Source organism: Mytilus californianus, unplaced genomic scaffold, assembly GCF_021869535.1.
Source record: "Mytilus californianus isolate M0D057914Y unplaced genomic scaffold, xbMytCali1.0.p SCAF_6, whole genome shotgun sequence".
NCBI classification, from domain to species: Eukaryota; Metazoa; Mollusca; class Bivalvia; order Mytilida; family Mytilidae; genus Mytilus; species Mytilus californianus.
In genome coordinates this window covers 115,306,130-115,331,839 of record NW_026262712.1, presented here as the reverse complement: position 1 = coordinate 115,331,839, position 25,710 = coordinate 115,306,130, and the positions used below count along the sequence as shown (strand labels likewise).

The following is a 25,710-nucleotide window of genomic DNA, read 5'->3' as shown; positions in this document are numbered from 1 at the left end:
GGGTTTATAAAGGGGTACTTTGAGGGGCAAAAAGAAAGGAGGGTTTTACTATAGAACCCTATGGGATTTTATTTTTTAAAATTTTCAAATGATTATAAATTGAAAACCGTTTGTGATACCTACAATCTTTTTAATTGAAAATGTTCTAAATGATAAAGCACATTAAATGAAATACAGGGTTAGTCCCCAGGGGTCACCCCCACCCCCTGCCATTTAAGAAAGTTCTAATATCTTGTAAATGGTCGAGATCCCCACCCCTAAACCATATATATTCTGGTTTGTCATGCTAAGATGGTTTGAATGATATACAGGGTTAGTCCCCAAGGGTCATCCCCACCCCCTGCCATTTGAGAAAATTCTGATATCTTGTAAATGGTCGAGATCCCCACCCCTAAACCATATATATTCTGGTTTGTCATGATAAAGCACATCAAATGAAATACAGGGTTAGTCCCCAGGGGTCACCCCACCCCCTGCAATTTAAGAAAGTTCTAATATCTTGTAAGTGGTCAAGATCCCCACCCCTTAACCATATATATTCTGGTTTGTCATGCTATGATGGTTTGAATGATATACAGGGTTAGTCCCCAGGGGTCATCCCGAACCCCTGCCATTTGAGAAAGTTCTAATATCTTGTAAATGGTCGAGATCCCCACCCTTAAACCATATATATACTGGTTTGTCATGATAAAGCACATCAAATGAAAGACAGGGTTAGTCCCCAGGGGTCACCCCCACCCCCTGCCATTTAAGAAAGTTCTAATATCTTGTAAGTAGTCAAGATCCCCACCCCTAAACCATATATATTCTGGTTTGTCATGCGAAGATGGTTTGAATGATATACAGGGTTAGTCCCCAGGGGTCACCCCCACCCCCTGCTATTTAAGAAAGTTCTAATATCTTGTAAGTGGTCAAGATCCCCACCCCTAAACCATATATATTCTGGTTTGTCATACCAAGATGGTTTGAATGATATACAGGGTTAGTCCCCAGGGGTCATCCCGACCCCCTGCCATTTGAGAAAGTTCTAATATCTTGTAAATGGTCGAGATCCCCACCCCTAAACCATATATATACTGGTTTGTCATGATAAAACACATCAAATGAAAGACAGGGTTAGTCCCCAGGGGTCACCCCCACCCCCTGCCATTTAAGAAAGTTCTAATATCTTGTAAGTAGTCAAGATCCCCACCCCTAAACCATATATATTCTGGTTTGTCATGCGAAGATGGTTTGAATGATATACAGGGTTAGTCCCCAGGGGTCACCCCCACCCCCTGCTATTTAAGAAAGTTCTAATATCTTGTAAGTGGTCAAGATCCCCACCCCTAAACCATATATATTCTGGTTTGTCATACCAAGATGGTTTGAATGATATACAGGGTTAGTCCCCAGGGGTCATCTCGACCCCCTGCCATTTGAGAAAGTTCTAATATCTTGTAAATGGTTGAGATCCCCACCCCTTAACCATATATATTCCTGTTCATCATGTCTCGAACATTTGAATGGCGTATAGGGTCAGTCCCCAGGGGTTCCCCCCACCCCCAATGTTCTAGTATCTTGTAAATGGTCGAGATCCCCACCCCTAAACCATATATATTCTGGTTTGTCATGCCAAGATCATTTGAATGATATACAGGGTTAGTCCCCAGGCATCACTAATGCATATAACTTTACTGGACCAAACCAATTTTCACTGGACTTTGTCCAATGTCAGGCGACACTGGGAATTACGAATTATGGGAGCTTCGTTTGGGAGACTTCCTAACAGCATCCTGTTACAATCATTTCTTGTTCTTATTATATTGTGATGATTTAATGATTAAAGAAATCAAGTGAAGCTAATTAACTAATTAAAATAATTCTAACTCTTAATTGTCACCCATTTACCTGTCACTGATATTTTTCACACCTATAGTAAATATGTAAATGCTCTTTTGTTCCGACGTTGGAAAGTTCCGGGAGGAAAGAACTAACTAGCCGAAAAGTTCCGGAGGAACTTATTAACTAGTTACTTTGTTCTTCCTCTGGTTTAAAAGTTCCACCGGAACAAAGTGACTAGTTGAAAAGTTCCAACGGAACATATCAACTAGTTAGAAAGTTCCTTTTTGCCAAATTAGTCAAAACCGGAACTAACAAACTAGCCCAAAAGTTCCAACGGAAATTATCAACCAGGCAGAAAGTTCCATTTGGAGAATTGATGCAAAGTAAAAGCGCAACATATTATATTTGAACCTTTCAAAGGGAAACCAAGATACTGATTACAAAAGTCAAAAGGAACTTATCAACTAGCCACAAAGTTCCTCTTTGGCAAATAAGTCAAAACCGGAACTAACAAACTAGCCCAAAAGTTCCAATGGAACTTATCAACCAGTCACAAAGTTCCATTTGGAGAATTGATGCAAAGAACCACATGAGGAGGGGGGTATTCTTCCCTCTCTTGAGGGTAATATGAATACTTAATTTGCATGATAATGCAACTTATTCCGTTTTATGTGAGCTATGAAATACAACTTAAATTTTGCATATTTGTCCCCAAAGAAACCCCTTTCAGTGCGTTGGGTATTCTTGTAAATTAATGATTTGCTCTCGTATATACTGATACTCATTCTTCTCCCTCTTTCTACAAAAAGGACGAAATATGGTATATTCGGAACGATGTAACTAGTTGTTCTATTCCGCCAGAACTATTCAATTAGCTACATTGTTCCGGGACTTTTCAACTAGCTACTTTTTTCCGGAACTTTTCGACTGCACTCCGAATAAAACAACTAGTTGGAAAGTTCCATCCGAACGAAATAACTAGTTGAAAAGTTCCACCGGAACAAAGTAACGGACGGAACATAGTGGCTGTTACAAATACACTCTTTGTCTCTTAATTATGGGGTATTAAAGGATTATTATTTATTATTATTATACAGTATTTATAACAGCGCATTATATAATATCAAAAAATACCCTAAGCGCTTTACAACATATTCACACACATATATAAGCATTAACAATAAAATATGAAAGCCCAATGTTATGAGATCCTTAAACAAACATATTTAAAATAAATGGCATATAAAACTATACTATTAAATTTACTGATCAACAATAAAATTTATATAAATGGGCATGGTAAAATAAAGGAGACATTGAACCCGTACAAATAAAAATAAATTAAAAATATTTGCTTAAAAAATTCAAAAAATATTTGCTTAAAAATTAAAAATTCAAAAATTACAGCGATATAAAATATTTTAAGAACTATGAAAAAGCATGTCTGAATAAATGAGTTTTCAGGTGTTTCTTAAAAGCGTTCACAGAATGGATGTTCCGTATATCACTTGGTAAATCATTCCATAGAACAGCTGCTGCTTTGTCGAATCTCCTTTCCCCATATGTTTTAGTTCTCACACGTGGTGTTGTTAAAATCATGGCATTTTCAGATCTGAGAGTTCGCATTGGTTTATATATATTACTGAGTTCTTGTAGGTAGACCGGTGCCTCCTCATGCAAAGCCTTGAACACATAGACGAGGAGTTTATATTGGCATCGGTATGTTACGGGGAGCCAATGGAGAGACTTTAGGATTGGCATTATGTGGTCGTATTTCCTCCTCCTTGTAATGACCCTGGCTGCTGTGTTTTGAACTCGCTGTAATCTTTGAATAGTAGTTGATGGGAGTCCATACAGCAATGCGTTCCCATAATCCAAACGAGAGGTTACAAGGGAGCATACTAATGTTTTGCATGCTTCTTCGGTAACAAATGGACGAATTCGTCCAATGTTTCTTATCTGATGAAAACATGATTTTGAAACAGCGCTAATTTGTTTGTCCATTGCCAAAGTTTTCTCAAAATAAATGCCTAGGTTTTTTACGCACTCAGTATCACTGACAACGTTTCCACCAAACTTGAGATGCAAGTCTGAGAGGTTCTTCACTCGGTTTTTTGGAGCAAACACTAAAAGCTCAGTTTTGTCCTCGTTTAATTTTAGCAGATTCGAGCACATCCACTTGCTGATGTCAGCTACGCAAGCCTCAAGTCGCTTTGATATATTTGTCCAATTATCAAGTGGTTTAAACACAAGATAAACTTGTGTGTCGTCTGCATAACAGTGATAACACATATTATGTCGTTTACATATTTCACCAATTGGTCTTGCGAAAATGCAATAAAGTTTTGGTCCCAAGACCGATCCTTGAGGAACACCAAATAGAAGACGAATCTCATCACAGAAAGAACAGAACCAATAGCGATTCGCTGAGTCCTCATCTCGAGATATGACTTCAACCAACTAAGTGCTGTACTGGTTATCCCACAAGAGTATTCCATCCGCTTTATGAGAATAGAATGATCGAAAGCAGTCGATAGGTCTAGCATGAGTAAAACGGCACAACAGTCGTTATCAAGTGCAACAGTGATGTCATGATGCACACGAAGTAATGCTGTCTCGGTCGAATGACACGCACGATAGGCTGATTGTACATTGTCGTGAAGAGAGTTTGACGTATGATGGTTTTCAAGGCGAGTCTCGACGACTTTTTCGACCACTTTGGATACGAACGGAAGATTAGAGACTGGTCGATAATTTTTCAATATCTCTTTGTCTAGACCAACCTTTTTCAAGAGTGGTCGGACAACTGCCTCCTTGAAAGATGATGGTACACAACACTGTTTATTTGCCATTATATTGGCTTGTCAATCACCACTGTAATTTTTGTTCACCTGAGACATTTTAATGAAGAATATTTCAATCTTGGGAAAAAACTTAAAATTATTTTTATTATCATATGATTGATAAGTATTGTATTGATATCATGATTTAACAATAATAACACAATAACTTGGTTGACTACATCCTTTTACATATTTGGTATATTGTTACCTCCTTTTCATTTCTGGTTCTTGGCTCTTCTTTTGGGTTTATACACAAACCATGTGACCATAAAAAATCAATACACAAAAAGGAAACAGTGGGAAATTCAACACGAATTGGCAGAAAATGGTAATCAAAGAACAAATAAAACACAAAGACAGTATTGTAGTCATTTATTTTCAACAAAAACTTTTTATTTAGAGATTTATGTAGGTTTTGCTATCACCAACGTTGTTTTGACCAGGAAATGTCACACCTGACCACCTTTCTTGAGCTTTGATTTTTCCAGTGGTCGCTGGATCTCGCCTATTAGTCGGTACCCCTCTCTGGATTATGAATTTTACTCCCAAACTTCCGTCTAATAGGCGAGTAGGTACTGTAGTCACAATATCCACAGGTAACCATCAAAATTAAGAGCTCACTGCAAACCATATGATGAAATGTGGCTAACATAGAAATTTTAAACATTTGTAATTTGTGTTTGGCTCACTGAAATGTTGGAGGCACATGTCAATTGTAAATGTAACTGTATGATAAATAGCTGAAAAGAATATGTTAGAAAAACATAATTTGTTGACAAGTTGAGTATGTGAGTATTGTTACAAATATTGTATTATATTTCTCATCTTTGAGTTTACTCATTTTTCATGATAATCTATGTCCATCGTACATCTACTCTACAAATACTTATTTTTCTTTTCTTTTATTTTCAGAAATGGGTAGACGAGGCAGAAGACAAGTGCTACAATTAGGGGATAGTAGCGATGGATTTCTGGGTATGCATATTGAAGGTTTTGTCAATTTTGAAATTAGAATTCTGTACAAATTTTGCAGGGTTATTTAATTGCAGCTCATATTTTCTTGTTCTTTTGATATTTTCAAGATTTACATTCTGGAATGGGGGATTAGTTCCTTACTGTCCTGATAATGGAATGGGGGAATTAGTTCCTTACTGTGCTGATAATGGAATGGGGGAATTAGTTCCTTACTGTCCTGATAATGGAGTGGGGGAATTAGTTCCTTACTGTCCTGATAATGGCATGGGGGAATTAGTTCCTTACTGTCCTGATAATGGAGTGGGGGTATTAGATCCTTTCTGTCCTGATAATGGAATGAGGGAATTAGTTCCTTACTGTCCTGATAATGGAGTGGGGGAATAAGTTCCTTACTGTCCTGATAATGGAGTGGGGGAATTAGTTCCTTACTGTCCTGATAATGGCATGGGGGAATTAGTTCCTTACTGTCCTGATAATGGAGTGGGGGAATTAGTTCCTTACTGTCCTGATAATGGAATGGGGGAATTAGTTCCTTATATAGTCCTGATAATGGAGTGGGGGAATTAGTTCCTTACTGGCCTGATAATGGAATGGGGGAATTAGTTCCTTACTGTTCTGATAATGGAATGGGGGAATTAGTTCCTTACTGTCCTGATAATGGAATGAGGGAATTAGTTCCTTGCTGTCCTGATAAAGGAATGAGGGAATTAGTTCCTTACTGTCCCGATAATGGAATGGGGGAATTAGTTCCTTACTGTCCTGATAATGGAATGGGGGAATTAGTTCCTTACTGTCCTGATAATGGAATGAGGGAATTAGTTCCTTGCTGTCCTGATAAAGGAATGAGGGAATTAGTTCCTTACTGTCCCGATAATGGAATGGGGGAATTAGTTCCTTACTGTCCTGATAATGGAATGGGGGAATTAGTTCCTTACTGTCCTGATAATGGAAATTAGTTCCTTACTGTCCTGATAATAGAATGGGGGAATTAGTTCCTTACTGTCCTGATAATGGAATGGGGGAATTAGTTCCTTACTGCTCTGATAATGGAATGGGGGAATTAGTTCCTTACTGTCCTGATAATGGAATGAGGGAATTATTTCCTTATGTTCTGATAATAGAGTGGGGGAATTAGTTCCTTACTGTCCTGATAATGGAATGGGGGAATTTGTTCCTTTCTGTCCTGATAATGGAATGGGGGAATTAGTTCCTTATTGTCCTGATAATGGAATGAGGGAATTAGTTCCTTACTGTCCTGATAATGGAATGGGGGAATTAGTTCCTTACTGTCCTGATAATGGAATGGGGGAATTAGTTCCTTACTGTCCTGATAATGGAATGAGGGAATTAGTTCCTTACTGTCCTGATAATGGCATGGGGGAATTAGTTCCTTACTGTCCTGATTATGGAATGAGGGAATTAGTTCCTTCCTGTCCTGATAATGGAATTGGGGAATTAGTTCCTTACTGTCCTGATAATGGAATGAGGGTATTAGTTCCTTACTGTCCTGATAATGGAATGGGGGAATTAGTTCCTTACTGTCCTGATAATGGAATGGGGGAATTAGTTCCTTACTGTCCTGATAATGGCATGGGGGAATTATTTCCTTATGTTCTGATAATGGAATGGGGGAATTAGTTCCTTACTGTCCTGATAATGGAATGGGGGAATTAGTTCCTTACTGTCCTGATAATGGAATGAGGGAATCATTTCCTTATGTTCTGATAATGGAATGGGGGAATTAGTTCCTTACGTTCCTGATAATGGAATGGGGGAATTAGTTCCTTACTGTCCTGATAATGAAATGAGGGAATTAGTTCCTTACTGTCCTAATAATGGAATGAGGGAATTAGTTTCTTACTGTCCTGATAATGGAATGAGGGAATTAGTTCTTTACTGTCCTGATAATGGAATGAGAGAATTAGTTCCTTACTGTCCTGATAATGGAATGAGGGAATTAGTTCCTTCCTGTCCTGATAATGGAATGGGGGAATTAGTTCCTTACTGTCCTGATGATGGAATAGGGGAATTAGTTTCTTCCTGTGGAAATCAATGAAATATGAATAGCAACCCAACATTCAATACTAGAAGACTTCTGAAGGTCATAATACAGTCTTTTGGCCATAAAGAGTACCTTTTTCTTTAAACTAAAAATTTGTTTCAAACTAAATTATGGAAAAAAGAGAGTACCTAGGTTTTAAAAAATCATGAAATCCATAAATCTATTGAATTTAAAACCAACAGAAATGAGGACAGCATATTTTATTCAGATTAGTGTTGTAAGAAAATAAATCCTATTGTGTAATATGTTTATATTTAATTTCAGCTAAGTATGGTTACAATAGACAGGAAGAAGACATTCCAGGTAGGGGTTGTATATTTCAGCCAAATACAACATGTACAAATATAAAGATAAGGAGGTGTGGTATGATTGTCAATGAGACAACTATCCACCAGAGTTCAAATGACATGGATGTAAGCAATCAAAGCTCAATGTGGTCTACAAGTATATTTTAAGTATATTTTATTTTGAATCTATCTTGAAATCATCAATTCGAATTGATGTGTATCTCCATTGTTAATCACATGTTCCATCTACATTACCATTCAAAAGGAACCTGCCAATTTTTACTGCAGTTATTTTTACAGATTTGTTTTTACTTGAGTTGTAGATTACATTTGTTAGTGCTTTCAAATCATTTGAAAATTTTAGTAAAATCTAGCACAAACATGTATTTAGAAAATGATGTTTGTAATCAACAGAATTTTCCATTATATTATCGATATGGAAGAACTTAAAAATACCCCAAAAATTACTTGTAAAATAAACCCAATGTTGCTGTTCATTATAAATTATATATTTACTAATGTCTGTTTTCAGGTGGAAACGATGAATCTGAAGACGAAGCTGAAGATGAAGGTTTGTATATTGTATCCATGGTAACAGAAGAAAAAAATATAGGAAAACATATGATTTTAGGAATATCCCACACCCCTTGTTAATATGTTTTATTTATGAGTTTATGTAAATTGACTTCACATCTTTATATTTGATCATTCATAACAAAAAATCAGTTGCAGTATGATATATTCATCAACAGCATCTAAGAAGTTAGGCGAAACTCATACAATGAAGCACTAAATAGAATTATTTATTAAACATGTATTCTTTTATTTTACAGTAGGGTCAATTGCTCCTCCAGCAGAAATTAGCAAGCCAAAAGAGAATGGAAATGGAGATCACATAGATTCACAAGTGGCAAATTTTCTGGCAGTAAGTTTTTATTCAACAGTATACAAGATTTGTACACATCTGACATGTTGGAAAAATTTGTTTTGTTAAACCTGTGTTTTATACATATGTAATGTAAGAAAGGGCTTGACATGAACAAAAAAATATCTTGGAAAATAAGTTGATTACACTCTTTGTAAAAGAGATATCAATCTAAATTTTCATTATTTAACTCCTTTAGAGTTTTGAGAAAAAGTTTTGAGCTAAAATTAGTAATTTTTAGCTCACCTGACCCAAAGGGTCGATTCCTTTAATATAGTTGTTGTCCTTTAATGATGATTTTTTTACACATTGTTTGCATATTATGCAAGAACTGAAATAGATAATATAAAATGTAAGCAGCAAAAATGATCATCAGGACAAGATCTGTAGGTCAGCATAGACAAAAAAAAAAAAGAAGTAATGGCCCTAAAATGATGGTTTTTACCAATTTTTGCATTTTTGACGAATACTGTAGTAGATAAAGAAAACTATAAACATAAATAAATTATGAGCAAGGCAAGATTTACAAATAATTCACCATTGCCGAAATTGTCAGTAGACAATAACAGTTATTGACCTTAAATGATAATTTTACCCTTTTTTTTTAATGAGTTTGGCCTAGAACTAAAGAAGATCAAGAAAAATTGTAATCAGAAAATATGACCAGCAATACAAGATCTACAAATAAGTAAACAAAGCAGAAATTGTAAGCCTACTTTATAGAAGTTATTTCCCTTGAATGATGATGTTTACCTACTTTGTATATTTTGGGCAAAAAGTTCGAGTGGATATAAGAGAAACAGAAAATGGAAAAAATGATCAGCAATACAAGATAAACAAAAATAATTTGTTCTTGTCTCAAATATTAAAATACACATAGATCCAGGTGAACAACACAAGACTCTTGTGAGCCTCTTGTTCTAATTATAATCTGAAAAATGTAAGCTAGTTTACTCTGTATTATCTTCCAGCAACTTGAACATGAAGACAGTAATGATTCTTCAGACAGACCTGGGTTTACAATGGACCCTGAGGCGGCACCTAGTTTTAAACAGAATCCAGATCAGAAACCTAGTAACACTAAGGATACAGAACCAACCTTTGTTTCTAACAAAGCCAGATCAATGTATAAAAACATGTTTGTGAAGGGAGACTCAGAATTTACAGGGAGATCTGATACGGAGAAAAGTACGACAAAGAAAGAAACAGACGTAGAATGGCCTGATGGTTTGTACTCGCTTCTATACTCAGTTATGGGCTCCCTTCTCCCTTTATAATTTTCCAATAACATCTCTTCCATACTCAGTTATGGGTAACATCTCACTGAGCATATGAAAAGGACTCATAATTAAAAATGAAATTAGAAAATCAGTTGATATTATAGTAGACCAAAATACTGCCTTTGTACCTTATAATAAGGGATGCAAAGGAATGCTTTACCTTTTTGGGTCCTTGCCTCTCTAATTTCTTTTATTAATTGCCTTTTCTCAATTGCGCCACAATAATTTAAGTCAGCAAAAGACTTATGCAATCATCTGCTGCCCACATTACAAATGACATATATCTAATTCATCTTCTTTAGATAAATAGCATGTCTCATTACAGTCTTTTATTTTACAGAGCCGACCACAGTCTGGCAGCAGACATTGGATGACAATACACAATGTTATTACTACTGGAACACAGTTACAAATGAAGTAACGTGGGAAATTCCACCAGGATTTACAAAGTATTTACTGCAGATGAAATCCTATGAAGAAAAAGTAGCGAAGCTTCAAAAGGAAGGCAAAGTTAAACCAGTCAAGAAAGTGTAAGATAAAGAAACACAAATTTCATTATGACCTTTGTGATTGACTGTTTAATTAAACCATTTATATTGTGTATTCATTATTGTAAAGCTCCCCAGAAAAAAATTTTGGATTTCAAAGTCATTGCTTTGCCCATCTACATGTCTAAAACAAATAGTTTCCCTGAGGAAAAATTAGGCTGCCCTTGATTAATTCAAACCACTTATACAGATTGATGACAAAGGGAAAGGAAATAAATTCTATTTATTTAGGGGTGAATAGTTCAAGTTTCAATGTCACTGTTACAAAAAATTGAAGTGTAATTGAAAAAAATTGTTGCCAGAGGATAAATTGAATTATATTTATAGAAGATAGAGTGAAGGGGAAGAACTCTTTGATTTTAATGACATTAGATTAAAGGTCAAGGTCATACATGTAGCTGATAAAAATAGAACTATACAAGTGGTTGATAGTAGGATAAGCAGAAGACTTGATTTTAAGGTCAAGGTCACATTTGCTAAATGTAGCTGCACTAAGTATAAATTCTTCAAAATATTTGTTTCTAGATGATTTTTTTTTATTATAGCTTTCTATTGAATACAGTGAAAAAGAAGCCACAATACCACTACTTGCACATATAATGCCACCCGAGAATAAATAATCTTTTAACATTGACTTTTTTTACAGTGAACCAGAAGCCACAAGACCACTACCAGCACATATAATGCCACCAGAGACTAAATCTCCAGATGTACCAGTCAAAAAAAAAGAGCCAGAGTTAGAATCAAAAGATGACAAAAAATTGGCGGATAGTAAATCATCACCAAAAAGGGCATTATCAGCATTAGCTGCCTATGACGATAGTGATGCTGAGACTTCTGCATCAGAATCTGAAGGAGATGATGATAGAAAGAAGAAAACAAAGAAGAAAGATGAAGATGAAGATATAGATTTGGACCTTGATGATATAGATAAAGCACTAGAAGTCGCTCTAGAAAAGAAAAAGGTAAACAAAAATCATTGATTTCCGTTCAATGTGAATACTTTAAACTCCTATGAAGATACTGTATCAGGTATTGATGCCACTTTGTAGGTACACTTAATAAAAGACAGATGTAATAGCTATTATGATATTCCTGCTGCATATATGATCGTTTTCTGTTTTACCTCTGTCTCTGAACACTACATTGCAACAGTCACAATTTTCTGTAATTTTAAAGCAAGCATCTTCATATTTGATAACTTTCTCTGTTATTAGAACAGTGTGATATATTTACTGTCACTGATATACTTCCTAGCAAATGAATACATGCTTTATTCTACATGTAATACTGATAGGTTTCATAATGAGTGAGAATTGAATATTGCTTTATATTAACTGTGAAAGTCCTTTTATTCGTGGGTATCAATTTTCGTGGTTTGAGCAAAAGTTACATGCTCTTTGGTTCTTAAACAGGCAGATTTTAGTTTTTTCTGAAAAAAATCGAATGAAGAACTAAAAGCCATCAGAAACGAAGATTCTTTGAAAATAATCATATGTTGGTCTATAATGATTTCTGGAACATTGAAAAAAAAAGTATTCATTTTCACTTACTTGTTCGTCTTTCATTACTGACAACATTCATCAAATTTTAATAAAATAATTGCTTTCTGAAATAAGCTGATTCATCTATGCTTACAAATTGTCTCGATTAAAGGAAATTGAAAAGTAAACATTTTGTTGCTCACGTGTAATCAAAAGTTCTGACACTTATTAACCCAAAGTTGAATGATCAACAGGTTAACGATCATCAAAGATGTTAATTGGGCCATAAACATGTCACTTAAAGAAAACAGTTACATGAAAAAATGTTACAAATGTACTTTGAATTGTAGAATTTATTCTTATAAAAAAGAGCAAGCCCAGTATGAAATTTTTTTTTTCATTGAGAATTATAAGGAGATAAAATGAACATTTCATCATCGCATATCATCACCGGAAGTCTGACTTTCATCTTTCAAAACTAATTTTTCATTAGAATTAAAAGGGTTTAGTCGCTCAGTTAAGTTTTTTTATAGATTAGATAGGTAAAATCCTGTCTAATGTTGTATACATGTATATAGTTCATAGCCTGTTTGCTAATATTCAATGTATTCTCTAGACTATATGCCTGTATCCATGTAGTCAAACCTACATGGGGATCTTTCCATGTTTTGATTTGGACAACAGTTGTTAAATTTCGTTGGACACTTAAATTTGTGGATAAAACCATCCATGAAAACCATGAAAATTGGTACCCCAAACAAAAGTGCTTTCACAGTAAATAGTTTCAATACAATATTAAACTAGCCTTTAGCTAGAAATAGATAACAGGCCACAATCATAAGAGAATTTTTAAAAACATAATTGATCCATTTTCTGTGTCAACTTTAAATCATAGTATACAGAATACAAGTATTGTCTCGATATATAATTATAATGAGGTCAGGTCAATCTGAAATGCCTACCTGATACTGAACTTATTCATTGATTGAATGATGTATTATTGTTTGTTTAACATCCTGAACACAATGAATGTACATGTCTACTTGTCACTAGGTCAGATGTGGTTTAAATGTCTACTATGATGAGTTCTTCTAATAGTGAGTTTCAATTCAAAATCATACAATACACTATTCTGTAAAATTTGTATATAACTTTCTTTATTGAACACACTATACCTTCAGCATATTTTGAAAATTTTCATTCTAAATTTTTCCAGACTGGGAAAGATTCCAACAGCCCTGACAAAAAAGATGGCAAGAGTAAAAGTGAACCAAAACCAGCTGCTCCTAAAAAATTAACTTTAATAGATTCAATAAAGGAACAAATCAAATTGAAGCAGGAAACAGAAGCTCGTAGAAAGGCTGCCATTGAAGAAATGATGGCAAGGGAGTTAGAGAGACGTGTTGGACCACCAAGGAAGAGGTCTGGTGAAGAGGAGACTGTGTGGGATGCTAAAAGACCAAAAATTGTTGATTACGGTCACAGTAGGTCAAGGTCACCTGTGACAGAAATAGGTAATACAATTTTTGAAATCATATTTGTTGAGACGCCATTACTGCTTATTTATAATATTAAAGAAAGTAGCATTCTGTAAATTACTGTAAATTCATGTTTTAATTAATGCGACTTGTAGAGTATCGCAATAATAAGATCTCACATTCTAATATCTGATACATATATATGTATGCAGCTTTATATATGTATCACAATAACTAATCTTTTAATTTTGGTTGGTCATTTTTATGGGAAACGGAAAATAAGCTAATAATTCCTTTTCACAAAAATGTCAGTTGTTAACAGCTGAACTATTTTTACTTTAGTGACTTTTGCATATAGTCAAAATTATAATATAATACATTATATTGAAGGTTCAAGATTAGATGATAGAGATTCCAGAAGACGACATGAGAGTCACAGAGAACGTGACAGTGACAGACATAGTCATAAAGAAAAAAAGAAAAAGAAGGATAAAGATAAAGATAAGGAAGATCGTCACCATAGGGATGAAAAAAGAAGGGATCATGATAAACATGAGAAAGAACATAAGGAAAGAAAGAAAGACAAGAAAAAGGATAAAGAAGACAAGAGGAGAGAGAAAGATGAAAGGAAAGAAAAAGAAGATAGGAAAGAAAAAGATGATAGGAAAGAAAAAGATGAGAAAAAAGAACGAGATAGAGAAAGAGACAAGGTGTGTATTATTTATAGTTAAACCTATTGGAAATTAAAGTACATTGTAACTTACTTTGCAGGCCTCTACAATAACTTTTTTTTCAACTTGTCCAGTAGGACAAGTACAACCCAAAACTTACTTGTCCGAATGAAATTGTAACTTGTCCAAAACAAATCTTTATAATAACCTTTTTTGCTTTATAAGTTGATTCAAGGAACAAAATGAATTAAAACAATAGAACAGAATTTTATTTATATCTTTTGAAATACTTTTCAAAAATATGAGTCGAGAACAACTGAATCTAGTCATGTCACAGGGCTTAGGTTCTAGTTTTCATCAATGCCAAAGTCTCATCAGACTCTGCACATGAGGCACCGTCTGATAGGCCTGTCAATGTACACTCATTGGATTTGCATCCTGGTTGTTTAAGTTGAAAAAAGATTATTCAAATGCAATCAATAAAAAAAAGAAGATGATGAGACAACTCTCTGCAAGAGACCAAATGACACAGAAATTAACAACTATAGGTCACCGTATTGCAAGTATTGTTTCTTTCTACATATGATCAAGTATGATTTTGTGAATTTTATGGTAAATAATTTCTTCATTTTTATTTAAAAAATATTTTTGTTAAAAAAATTACCGGTATGGTATTTATTATAAAGCAACAGAATAAGGTGGGAAACCAGGTACTGATTTGTCTTGGTCCCGAATGTCTCCTGCGTTGCCAAACTGTCTATTAATCATATCTATTAAATATGTCTCCTACGGTGCCAAACTGTCTATTAATCATATCTATTAAATATGTCTCCTACGGTGCCAAACTGTCTATTAAACTTAGGAACCGAATCGTTTCCGAGCTGGTGAAGAACTGTCTTGTAAAGTTACCTTTTCTACAAAGCGCATTGCTGATTCGGATCAGTAAAACTGGTTTCCGAGAATAGTATGCCTTTTACCTATTAAAAAGTACCTGACAAATAACCAGTTTAAAATTATCGGTTTGCGAGTAAACATGTCAAATTAATACTCGTTTTTATCTTCTTTTCTTGTTTTTTGTTTATAATTACTTTGTTCATCAAAGTTGGATTAAATTTATTTTCTGCAGAATAATTTTACTTGTCCCATCGGACAAGCTTAATATAGCTTTTACTTGTCCGACCTTTTTTTCCTCTGGTACCGGACAATCAGACAAGCGTTATTGTCGAGGCCTGCTTTGGCAGTTAAACCTATTGGAAATTCAAGTACATTGTAACTTACTTTGGCAGTTAAACCTATTGGAAATTAAAGTACATTGCAACTTACTTTGGCAGTTAAACCTATTGGAAATTAAAGTACATTGTAACTTACTTTGGCAGTTAAACCATTTTGGAAATTAAAGTACATTGTAACTTACTTTGGCAGTTAAACCTATTGGAAATTAAAGTACATTGTAACTTACTTTGGCAATTAAACCTATTGGAAATTAAAGTACATTGTAACTTACTTTGGCAGTTAAACCTATTGGAAATTAAAGTACATTGCAACTTACTTTGGCAGTTAAACCTATTGGAAATTACATTGTAACTTACTTTGGCAGTTAAACCTATTGGAAATTACATTGTAACTTACTTTGGTTGTTAAACCTATTGGAAATTAAAGTACATTGTAAGTTACTTTGGCAATTAAACCTTTTGGAAATTAAAGTACATTGCAACTTACTTTGGCAGTTAAACCTATTGGAAATTACATTGTAACTTACTTTGGTAGTTAAACCTATTGGAAATTAAAGTACATTGTAAGTTACTTTGGCAGTTAAACCTATTGGAAATTAAAGTACAATGTAACTTACTTTGGCAGTTAAACCTATTGGAAATTAAAGAACATTGTAAGTTACTTTGGTAGTTAAACCTATTGGAAATTACATTGTAACTTACTTTGGCAGTTAAACCTATTGGAAATTAAAGTACATTGTAAGTTACTTTGGCAGTTAAACCTATTGGAAATTCAAATACATTGTAAGTTACTTTGGCAGTTAAACCTATTGGAAATTAAAGTACATTGTAACTTACTTTGGCAGTTAAACCTATTGGAAATTAAAGTACATTGTAACTTACTTTGGCAGTTGAACCTATTGGAAATTAAAGTACATTGTAACTTACTTTGGCAGTTAAACCTATTGGAAATTCAAATACATTGTAACTTACTTTGGCAGTTAAATCTATTGGAAATTACATTGTAACTTACTTTGGCAGTTAAACCTATTGGAAATTACATTGTAACTTACTTTGGTTGTTAAACCTATTGGAAATTAAAGTACATTGTAAGTTACTTTGGCAATTAAACCTATTGGAAATTAAAGTACATTGCAACTTACTTTGGCAGTTAAACCTATTGGAAATTACATTGTAACTTACTTTGGTAGTTAAACCTTTTGGAAATTAAAGTACATTGTAAGTTACTTTGGCAGTTAAACCTATTGGAAATTAAAGTACAATGTAACTTACTTTGGCAGTTAAACCTATTGGAAATTAAAGAACATTGTAAGTTACTTTGGTAGTTAAACCTATTGGAAATTACATTGTAAGTTACTTTGGCAGTTAAACCTATTGGAAATTAAAGTACATTGTAAGTTACTTTGGCAGTTAAACCTATTGGAAATTAAAGTACATTGTAAGTTACTTTGGCAGTTAAACCTATTGGAAATTCAAATACATTGTAAGTTACTTTGGCAGTTAAACCTATTGGAAATTAAAGTACATTGTAACTTACTTTGGCAGTTAAACCTATTGGAAATTAAAGTACATTGTAACTTACTTTGGCAGTTGAACCTATTGGAAATTAAAGTACATTGTAACTTACTTTGGCAGTTAAACCTATTGGAAATTCAAATACATTGTAACTTACTTTGGCAGTTAAACCTATTGGAAATTAAAGTACATTGTAACTTACTTTGGCAGTTAAACCTATTGGAAATTAAAGTACATTGTAACTTACTTTGGTAGTTAAACCTATTGGAAATTCAAATACATTGTAACTTACTTTGGTAGTTAAACACTTTCGCAGTTAAACCTATTGGAAATTAAAGTACATTGTAACTTACTTTGGCAGTTAAACCTATTGGAAATTAAAGTACATTGTAACTTACTTTGGCAGTCAAACCCATTGATAATTAAAGTACATTGTAAGTTACTTTGGCAGTTAAACCTATTGGAAATTAAAGTACATTGTAACTTACTTTGGCAGTTAAACCTATTGGAAATTAAAGTACATTGCAACTTACTTTGGCAGTTAAACCTATTGGAAATTACATTGTAACTTACTTTGGCAGTTAAACCTATTGGAAATTACATTGTAACTTACTTTGGTTGTTAAACCTATTGGAAATTAAAGTACATTGTAAGTTACTTTGGCAATTAAGCCTATTGGAAATTAAAGTACATTGCAACTTACTTTGGCAGTAAAACCTATTGGAAATTACATTGTAACTTACTTTGGTAGTTAAACCCATTGGAAATTAAAGTACATTGTAAGTTACTTTGGCAGTTAAACCTATTGGAAATTAAAGTACATTGTAACTTACTTTGGCAGTTGAACCTAATGGAAATTAAAGTACATTGTAACTTACTTTGGCAGTTAAACCTATTGGAAATTACATTGTAACTTACTTTGGCAGTTAAACCTATTGGAAATTACATTGTAACTTACTTTGGCAGTTGAACCTATTGGAAATTAAAGTACATTGTAACTTACTTTGGCAGTTATACCTATTGGAAATTAAAGTACATTGTAAGTTACTTTGGCAGTTAAACCTATTGGAAATTAAAGTACATTGTAACTTACTTTGGTAGTTAAACCTATTGGAAATTCAAATACATTGTAACTTACTTTGGTAGTTAAACACTTTCGCAGTTAAACCTATTGGAAATTAAAGTACATTGTAACTTACTTTGGCAGTTAAACCTATTGGAAATTAAAGTACATTGTAACTTACTTTGGCAGTCAAACCCATTGGAAATTAAAGTACATTGTAACTTACTTTGGCAGTTAAACCTATTGGAAATTACATTGTAACTTACTTTGGCAGTTAAACCTATTGGAAATTACATTGTAACTTACTTTGGCAGTTAAACCTATTGGAAATTAAAGTACATTGCAACTTACTTTGGCAGTTAAACCTATTGGAAATTACATTGTAACTTACTTTGGCAGTTAAACCTATTGGAAATTACATTGTAACTTACTTTGGTAGTTAAACCTATTGGAAATTAAAGTACATTGTAAGTTACTTTGGCAATTATACCTATTGGAAATTAAAGTACATTGTAACTTACTTTGGCAGTTAAACCTATTGGAAATTAAAGTACATTGCAACTTACTTTGGCAGTTAAACCTATTGGAAATTACATTGTAACTTACTTTGGCAGTTAAACCTATTGGAAATTACATTGTAACTTACTTTGGTTGTTAAACCTATTGGAAATTAAAGTACATTGTAAGTTACTTTGGCAATTAAGCCTATTGGAAATTAAAGTACATTGCAACTTACTTTGGCAGTTAAACCTATTGGAAATTACATTGTAACTTACTTTGGTAGTTAAACCCATTGGAAATTAAAGTACATTGTAAGTTACTTTGGCAGTTAAACCTATTGGAAATTAAAGTACATTGTAACTTACTTTGGCAGTTGAACCTATTGGAAATTAAAGTACATTGTAACTTACTTTGGCAGTTAAACCTATTGGAAATTACATTGTAACTTACTTTGGCAGTTAAACCTATTGGAAATTACATTGTAACTTACTTTGGTTGTTAAACCTATTGGAAATTACATTGTAACTTACTTTGGCAGTTAAACCTATTGGAAATTAAAGTACATTGTAAGTTACTTTGGCAGTTAAACCTATTGGAAATTCAAATACATTGTAAGTTACTTTGGCAGTTAAACCTATTGGAAATTAAAGTACATTGTAACTTACTTTGGCAGTTAAACCTATTGGAAATTCAAATACATTGTAACTTACTTTGGCAGTTAAACCTATTGGAAATTAAAGTACATTGTAAGTTACTTTGGCAGTTAGACCTATTGGAAATTAAAGTACATTGTAACTTACTTTGGTAGTTAAACCTATTGGAAATTCAAATACATTGTAACTTACTTTGGTAGTTAAACACTTTCGCAGTTAAACCTATTGGAAATTAAAGTACATTGTAACTTACTTTGGCAGTTAAACCTATTGGAAATTAAAGTACATTGTAACTTACTTTGGCAGTCAAACCCATTGGAAATTAAAGTACATTGTAACTTACTTTGGCAGTTAAACCTATTGGAAATTACATTGTAACTTACTTTGGCAGTTAAACCTATTGGAAATTAAAGTACATTGCAACTTACTTTGGCAGTTAAACCTATTGGAAATTACATTGTAACTTACTTTGGCAGTTAAACCTATTGGAAATTACATTATAACTTACTTTGGTAGTTAAACCTATTCGAAATTAAAGTACATTGTAAGTTACTTTGGCAATTATACCTATTGGAAATTAAAGTACATTGCAACTTACTTTGGCAGTTAAACCTATTGGAAATTAAAGTACATTGTAACTTACTTTGGCAGTTAAACCTATTGGAAATTAAAGTACATTGTAACTTACTTTGGCAGTTGAACCTATTTGAAATTAAAGAACATTGTAACTTACTTTGGCAGTTGAACCTATTGGAAATTAAAGTACATTGTAACTTACTTTGGCAGTTAAACCTATTGGAAATTCTAATACATTGTAACTTACTTTGGCAGTTAAACCTATTGGAAATTAAAGTACATTGTAAGTTACTTTGGCAGTTAAACCTATTGGAAATTAAAGTACATTGTAACTTACTTTGGCAGTTAAACCTATTGGAAATTAAAGTACATTGTTACTACTTTGGCAGTTAAACCTATTTATGCCCCGCCTACGATAGTAAGGGGCATTATGTTTTCTGATTTGTGAGTCCGTCTGATATTCTGTTCATCAGTTATTCTGTTCTTTCGTCCCATATCAGGTTTTACTTTTGGATTAAGTTAGTTAACCAGGAAGTTATGGTCACATCAACTTGAAACTTAGTACACATGGTCATTATCATATAAACTTTTAAAATTATATGTCAGGTTATGGTTTTGACACAGATTTTCCAGATCACTGATCCTTTATAGAAATGTGATAGTGTAAAACCAGAAGATTCTCAGAATACAGTTTTTGGGTTAGTTTACCCTGAAGTTGTGGTCTTTATCAACTTGAAAGATAGTACACTTGTTTATAAATAATGACGTGAACAACTTACATTATATGCCAAATATATGGTTTTTACCCTGAGGTCACAGTTCGCTGAATCTGGAAAATGATAGTGCAAGAGAGCCATCATGTTCTATGGAAGCATAATCTTGTTTCAAAACTGTTATTCTATCTCGAGTGCAAAGCAACTTAAAGCCCTTCTTACATACATAATTATCCATAAGTCTAGGCAGACTATTCATACACTTGTGACTTAACTTTAAAAAACACGTTATAAATTTCATGCGTCCAAAATACTTTTCTGGATTTACCTTCATCAAGAACGCTCAAAGCTGAATATTTGAAAGCCAAGGATGTATAAGAACGGAACAGTTGAAGAGATATATAACCAAAAAAGACCTTAAAAAAATAGCCAAATCCATCTAAGGTCAATTTTGCCTGAGTGTGTTGAATGTGCCCAGAATTTTTTTTGTTTACTTGAAGATCAGTATTTTGTATGGGTTCCAAACACTGGTGTAGGAATTATTTATCATAGAAGATTATACAAAATAATTATTTTGAAGGAAAAAGATAAGGACAGAGAGAGGAAAAAAGACAGACATGAAGAAAAAGAGAAGAAAAGTTCAGAAAAAGATCGTGAAAAATCCGATAAAAGGACAAGTGAGGAAGCAGAACAAACTGAGATCAAATTGAAAGACATAAAAAAAGAAAAAGAAGAAAATTCAGATGAAGGAAAAGGAAAAGATGAAGAAATGATAGAAGTTAAGGTAGAAGTTAAGGAAGAGGTAGAGGAGAAGCCCCCTAAGAAGTCGTTAGATGTAGATATTGATGAAGAGCTAGAGAACATTGTTACTGGTACTATTAAAGCAGATGTTGAATTAGCTAATAAAAAGGTATGGCAATTTAAAAAATGTTTACTGTTTATCAGATGCATCTAAATTAAATATTGAATTCATGAAATAATTATTAAAAAAATGTCCCTGTGCACATTTGTAATGATATTCTTACGGTTTTCTAATCACTCTTAGGTGTTTGGTCCAAACCAGTAACAGATAAAGTAACCTTATTGTCGAGCCTGCGACTTTTGTCGCAGAAGCGAGACATAGCAATCCTACATTCCGTCGGCGTCCACAAATATTCACTCTGTGGTTAAAGTTTTACAAATTTTAATAACTTTCTTATACTATCCTGGATTTCTACCAAACTTGGACAGAAGGTTGTTTATGATCATAAGATTATATTCAAAAGTAAATTTTGTAAAAAAAAAAGTCCTGTTTATCCGTATTTTACTCATATATGGACTTAGTTTTTTTTGCCAGTTAACATAACATTCACTCTGTGGTTAAAGTTTTCAAATTTTAATAACTTTCTTAAACTATCCTGGATTTGTACCACACTTGGACAGAAGCTTGTTTGTGATCATAAGATAGTATTCAAAAGTAAATTTTGTTAAAAAATAATCCTGTTTATCCGTATTTTACTCATAAATGGACTTAGTTTTTTTTGCCAGTTAACATTACATTCACTTTGTGGTTAAAGCTTTCAAAATTTTAATAACTTTCTTAAACTATTCTGGATTTGTACCAAACTTGGACAGAAGCTTGTTTATGATCAAAAGCTAGTATCTAGAAGGAAATTTTGTAAAAATTTATTTCCTGTTTTTCCTTATATTACTTATAAATGGACTTAGTTTTATTCCAGTAAACATTACGTACAGTCTGCAGTTAAAGTTTTTAAACAGTTATCAGATTCATAAACCTTCTTGGATTTTTACCAAACTTGAACAGAACTTCTTACAATCAAAAGATAGTATCTAGAGGAAAATTTTTAATAATTTTTTCCCCATTTTTGTTGAGCCTGCGACTAACAGCAAAAGTAGGCGAGACACTGGGTTCCGCGGAACCCTTACGAATTTTTCTCATTTGAAGGAATGACTATTGTATTTATATACGTGTATGATATCTTGTTTTATGTATGTTTTAGATGCAAGCATCAGAATTAGAAGACTTAATGATATGAATGAATGACTATTGGATGTATATATATGTATCATGTCTTGTTTTGCCCCTGCCGTAGCGTAGGGGGCATTAAGTTTTACCCATGTCTGTCAGTACGTCCTGAAATTGGTTTCCGTTCTCTAACTTTAGTTTTTTCAACCAAATGTTATGAAACTTATACACAATGCTTATTACCACAAAACACCGATCACGTTAGAATTTTGGTGGCATCAATTTTACATTTCTAGAGTTATGCCCCTCTACAAATGGAGAAAAATTTGTTTCCATTCTCTTACTTAAGTTTGCCTCAACCAAATGTTGTGAAACGTATACACAATGCTTATTACCACAAAACACAGATCAAGTTTGAATTTTGGTGGCGTCACTTTTACCATTCTCGAGTTATGCCCTTTACAAATGGAAAAAAAATCATTTCCGTTCTCTTACTTAAGTTTGCGTCAACCAAATGTTATGAAACTTATACACTATTCTTATAACCATAAAACACAGATCACGTTAGAATTTTGGTGGCGTCACTTTTACCATTCTAGAGTTATGCCCCTTTACAAATGGAAAAATTGCTGAATTTTACGTTTCTGTTCTCTAACTTACGAATGCCTCAACCAAATGTTATGAAACGTATACACAGTGCTTATTAATACAACAATACACAGATCAAGTTTGAATTAAGGTCAATTTTACTGTTCTTTATGTCCCTTTATAATAGTGTATGCAAGTGGGGGCATCATCTGTGTTCCATGGACACATTCCACATTTATTTTATGTATGTTTTAGATGCAAGCATCAGAATTAGAAGACTTAATGATATGAATGAATCACTATTGGATTTATATACATATATTATATCATGCTTTCTATTTTTTTTAGATGCAAGCTTCAGAATTAGCAGATTTAGCATTGAGCAAGTTAGAATTTTTAGAAGTAACAAAGAAAGGGCTATCAAAGCTGCAGATTCTCCTAGTAGAATTAGAGGTATATTATAAAGACTTCAGTATCATGAAAGAATAACCATCCTTATCTTATACGACATTAACAAGTTTTAACATTTTTGTTGAACTTTTTTCGTTTAATTTTCCTGTAATATGTCACTGTTTTCATTAATATTTGACCTTTCAAAGAAATGGTGTAAAGTTTGATTCAAATTAGGTCATAATGTAAATGTTAATACATTGCCCATTTAAATTTAATGTGAACTGTGCAAAACAATGTCGGAAATTTTATACAAATAATGATCTTGATGCAAGCTGAGAGCTATTAGAATTAAGCAACAAAATTAGCATAGTAGCTTATTATATAGAACTGCCAGGGATATTCTGGAACTTTTACTTTAAGGCATACATTTGCTTGATTTTGAACCACAGATCAAGATAAAAAAAAAAGAAAAAATATTTATTTACATTTTAACAGACCAGACACCAGGATTGGCAAGCTGGTGGATTGAACACTGAATTTTATCTCATTAAACTAGAGGAAGCAAACTGGCAATTAGAGCAGTACGAAAGAAGTGCAGCGCCACCTGGATGGTCGTGTCATTGGGACAGGTATGGTTTTACTTACGATTTTGTCATCAATGGGTCAGTGTGGACAGTAACCACGGTAACATTCTTGTGTTACAGTGGGATTAAAGTGCTCAAAATGCTTTAGCAGGGAACTATTCTCTCTGCCCAGGCATTATGCAAATTTTGATTTGTTCTTTAGACACAAAACACATTATGAAATTGACAGTGATCATATTCTCATTGGCATTCAGTCATCTCAAATTCATCATATAAAGTTCTGATGGACACATGGTATGGACAAGGTATCTCAGTACATGTGACAAGAAATTGGTTGGATACATGTACATACAATGGTGTCTTGTGATTGGATAGCTAGTGATGATACATTGAATGTCAAAGATTGGAGTCAAGAAGTCACAAGTGAGTGGTGCCAAGAACAATACCAACATTAAAGACGGATGACAAAGTATCATAGAAAATGAGGTTGGCTGTTACCAAGGAAACATAAAATAAGGATAAGTTAATATTCTGTTGGGGTAAGTTTAAATATCTTTTTTTGCATTCAGAGGACAACATTAAACTTGTTAAAGAAATAGATTTTTTATAGTAAATTTGAAAGTTTTTTTCTACAAGTTCTTCAAATTTTCAAGCTATCCATTAATTTTTTTCATTCTGTTAAAAGCTCATTTATGCAGATTTATTTTTAATTTTCTTTATTTTTATGGTAAATGAATAAGAAAAAAAGAAAAATTTCAGTGAGAGATTTGTGATAAGATTAATATTGTATTAATACTGTACTCTATTTCAGTTTGCCAGAAGTAATGTGGTGTAATATTTATTGCTGTTCTTCATCATAACGATTTAATATTTTAGAATGTACATAAAAAATATGACCATTAGAAACTGCACAGAAAAAATACTACATTTGAAACTGCACCAAAAAATACAACATTTGAAACTGCACCAAAAAATACAACATTTGAAACTGCACCACAAAATACAACATTTGAAACTGCACCAAAACAAAACAACATTTGAAACTGCATCAAAACAATACAACATTTGAAACTGTATAGAAAAAAGTTAAACATTTGAAACTGCTATGAAATAATGCAACTTTGAAACTGTACAGATTAAATATTACATTTAGAACTGCAAAAAAAAATACCATCTACATAACAATTTATTATAGAAAATAGAACTAAAAAAGTTCTTTGGAGATAAACAATGTTTTTGGAAATTTCTATTTTACAAAATTCTAAAAAAAAAATGATTTCAGATTAGAAATAAAACCAGTTTTGATATGTGACCTCAAATATTTTCTTTAATGACAATTTTCTTTAAAGAATGTATAAATGAGAAAGCAAATTGTATATTAATTTGAATGAATATATAAATTAAATATTCATGTTTTGAGAAAACCCAAACACTTTCTTGCACTAACCTGAAAGTTTATATTGATAATGCTGAACAAGACTGATACTACACTATATATAAATGCTCTCGCAGAACGATGGTTTCTAAATAATTGATTTTGGCGTTCACA

At 33.0% G+C, this 25,710-nt stretch overlaps 1 protein-coding gene across 1 annotated transcript in view; it reads left to right on the top strand.

Moving 5' to 3' along the window:
* The window catches only part of LOC127706206 (formin-binding protein 4-like), a 40,724-nt gene that overhangs the window by 4,732 nt on the left and 10,282 nt on the right, over nucleotides 1–25,710 (top strand). Inside the window, exons 2-13 of the mRNA XM_052210688.1 lie at nucleotides 5,580–5,642; nucleotides 7,969–8,007; nucleotides 8,524–8,562; nucleotides 8,825–8,916; nucleotides 9,888–10,143; nucleotides 10,537–10,726; nucleotides 11,391–11,709; nucleotides 13,445–13,742; nucleotides 14,097–14,416; nucleotides 21,211–21,540; nucleotides 23,533–23,637; nucleotides 24,073–24,206. Of these exons, the coding sequence (XP_052066648.1) occupies nucleotides 5,582–5,642; nucleotides 7,969–8,007; nucleotides 8,524–8,562; nucleotides 8,825–8,916; nucleotides 9,888–10,143; nucleotides 10,537–10,726; nucleotides 11,391–11,709; nucleotides 13,445–13,742; nucleotides 14,097–14,416; nucleotides 21,211–21,540; nucleotides 23,533–23,637; nucleotides 24,073–24,206 (2,183 nt within the window). The 5' untranslated portion in view covers nucleotides 5,580–5,581. The remainder of the gene's footprint in view (nucleotides 1–5,579; nucleotides 5,643–7,968; nucleotides 8,008–8,523; nucleotides 8,563–8,824; nucleotides 8,917–9,887; nucleotides 10,144–10,536; nucleotides 10,727–11,390; nucleotides 11,710–13,444; nucleotides 13,743–14,096; nucleotides 14,417–21,210; nucleotides 21,541–23,532; nucleotides 23,638–24,072; nucleotides 24,207–25,710) is intronic.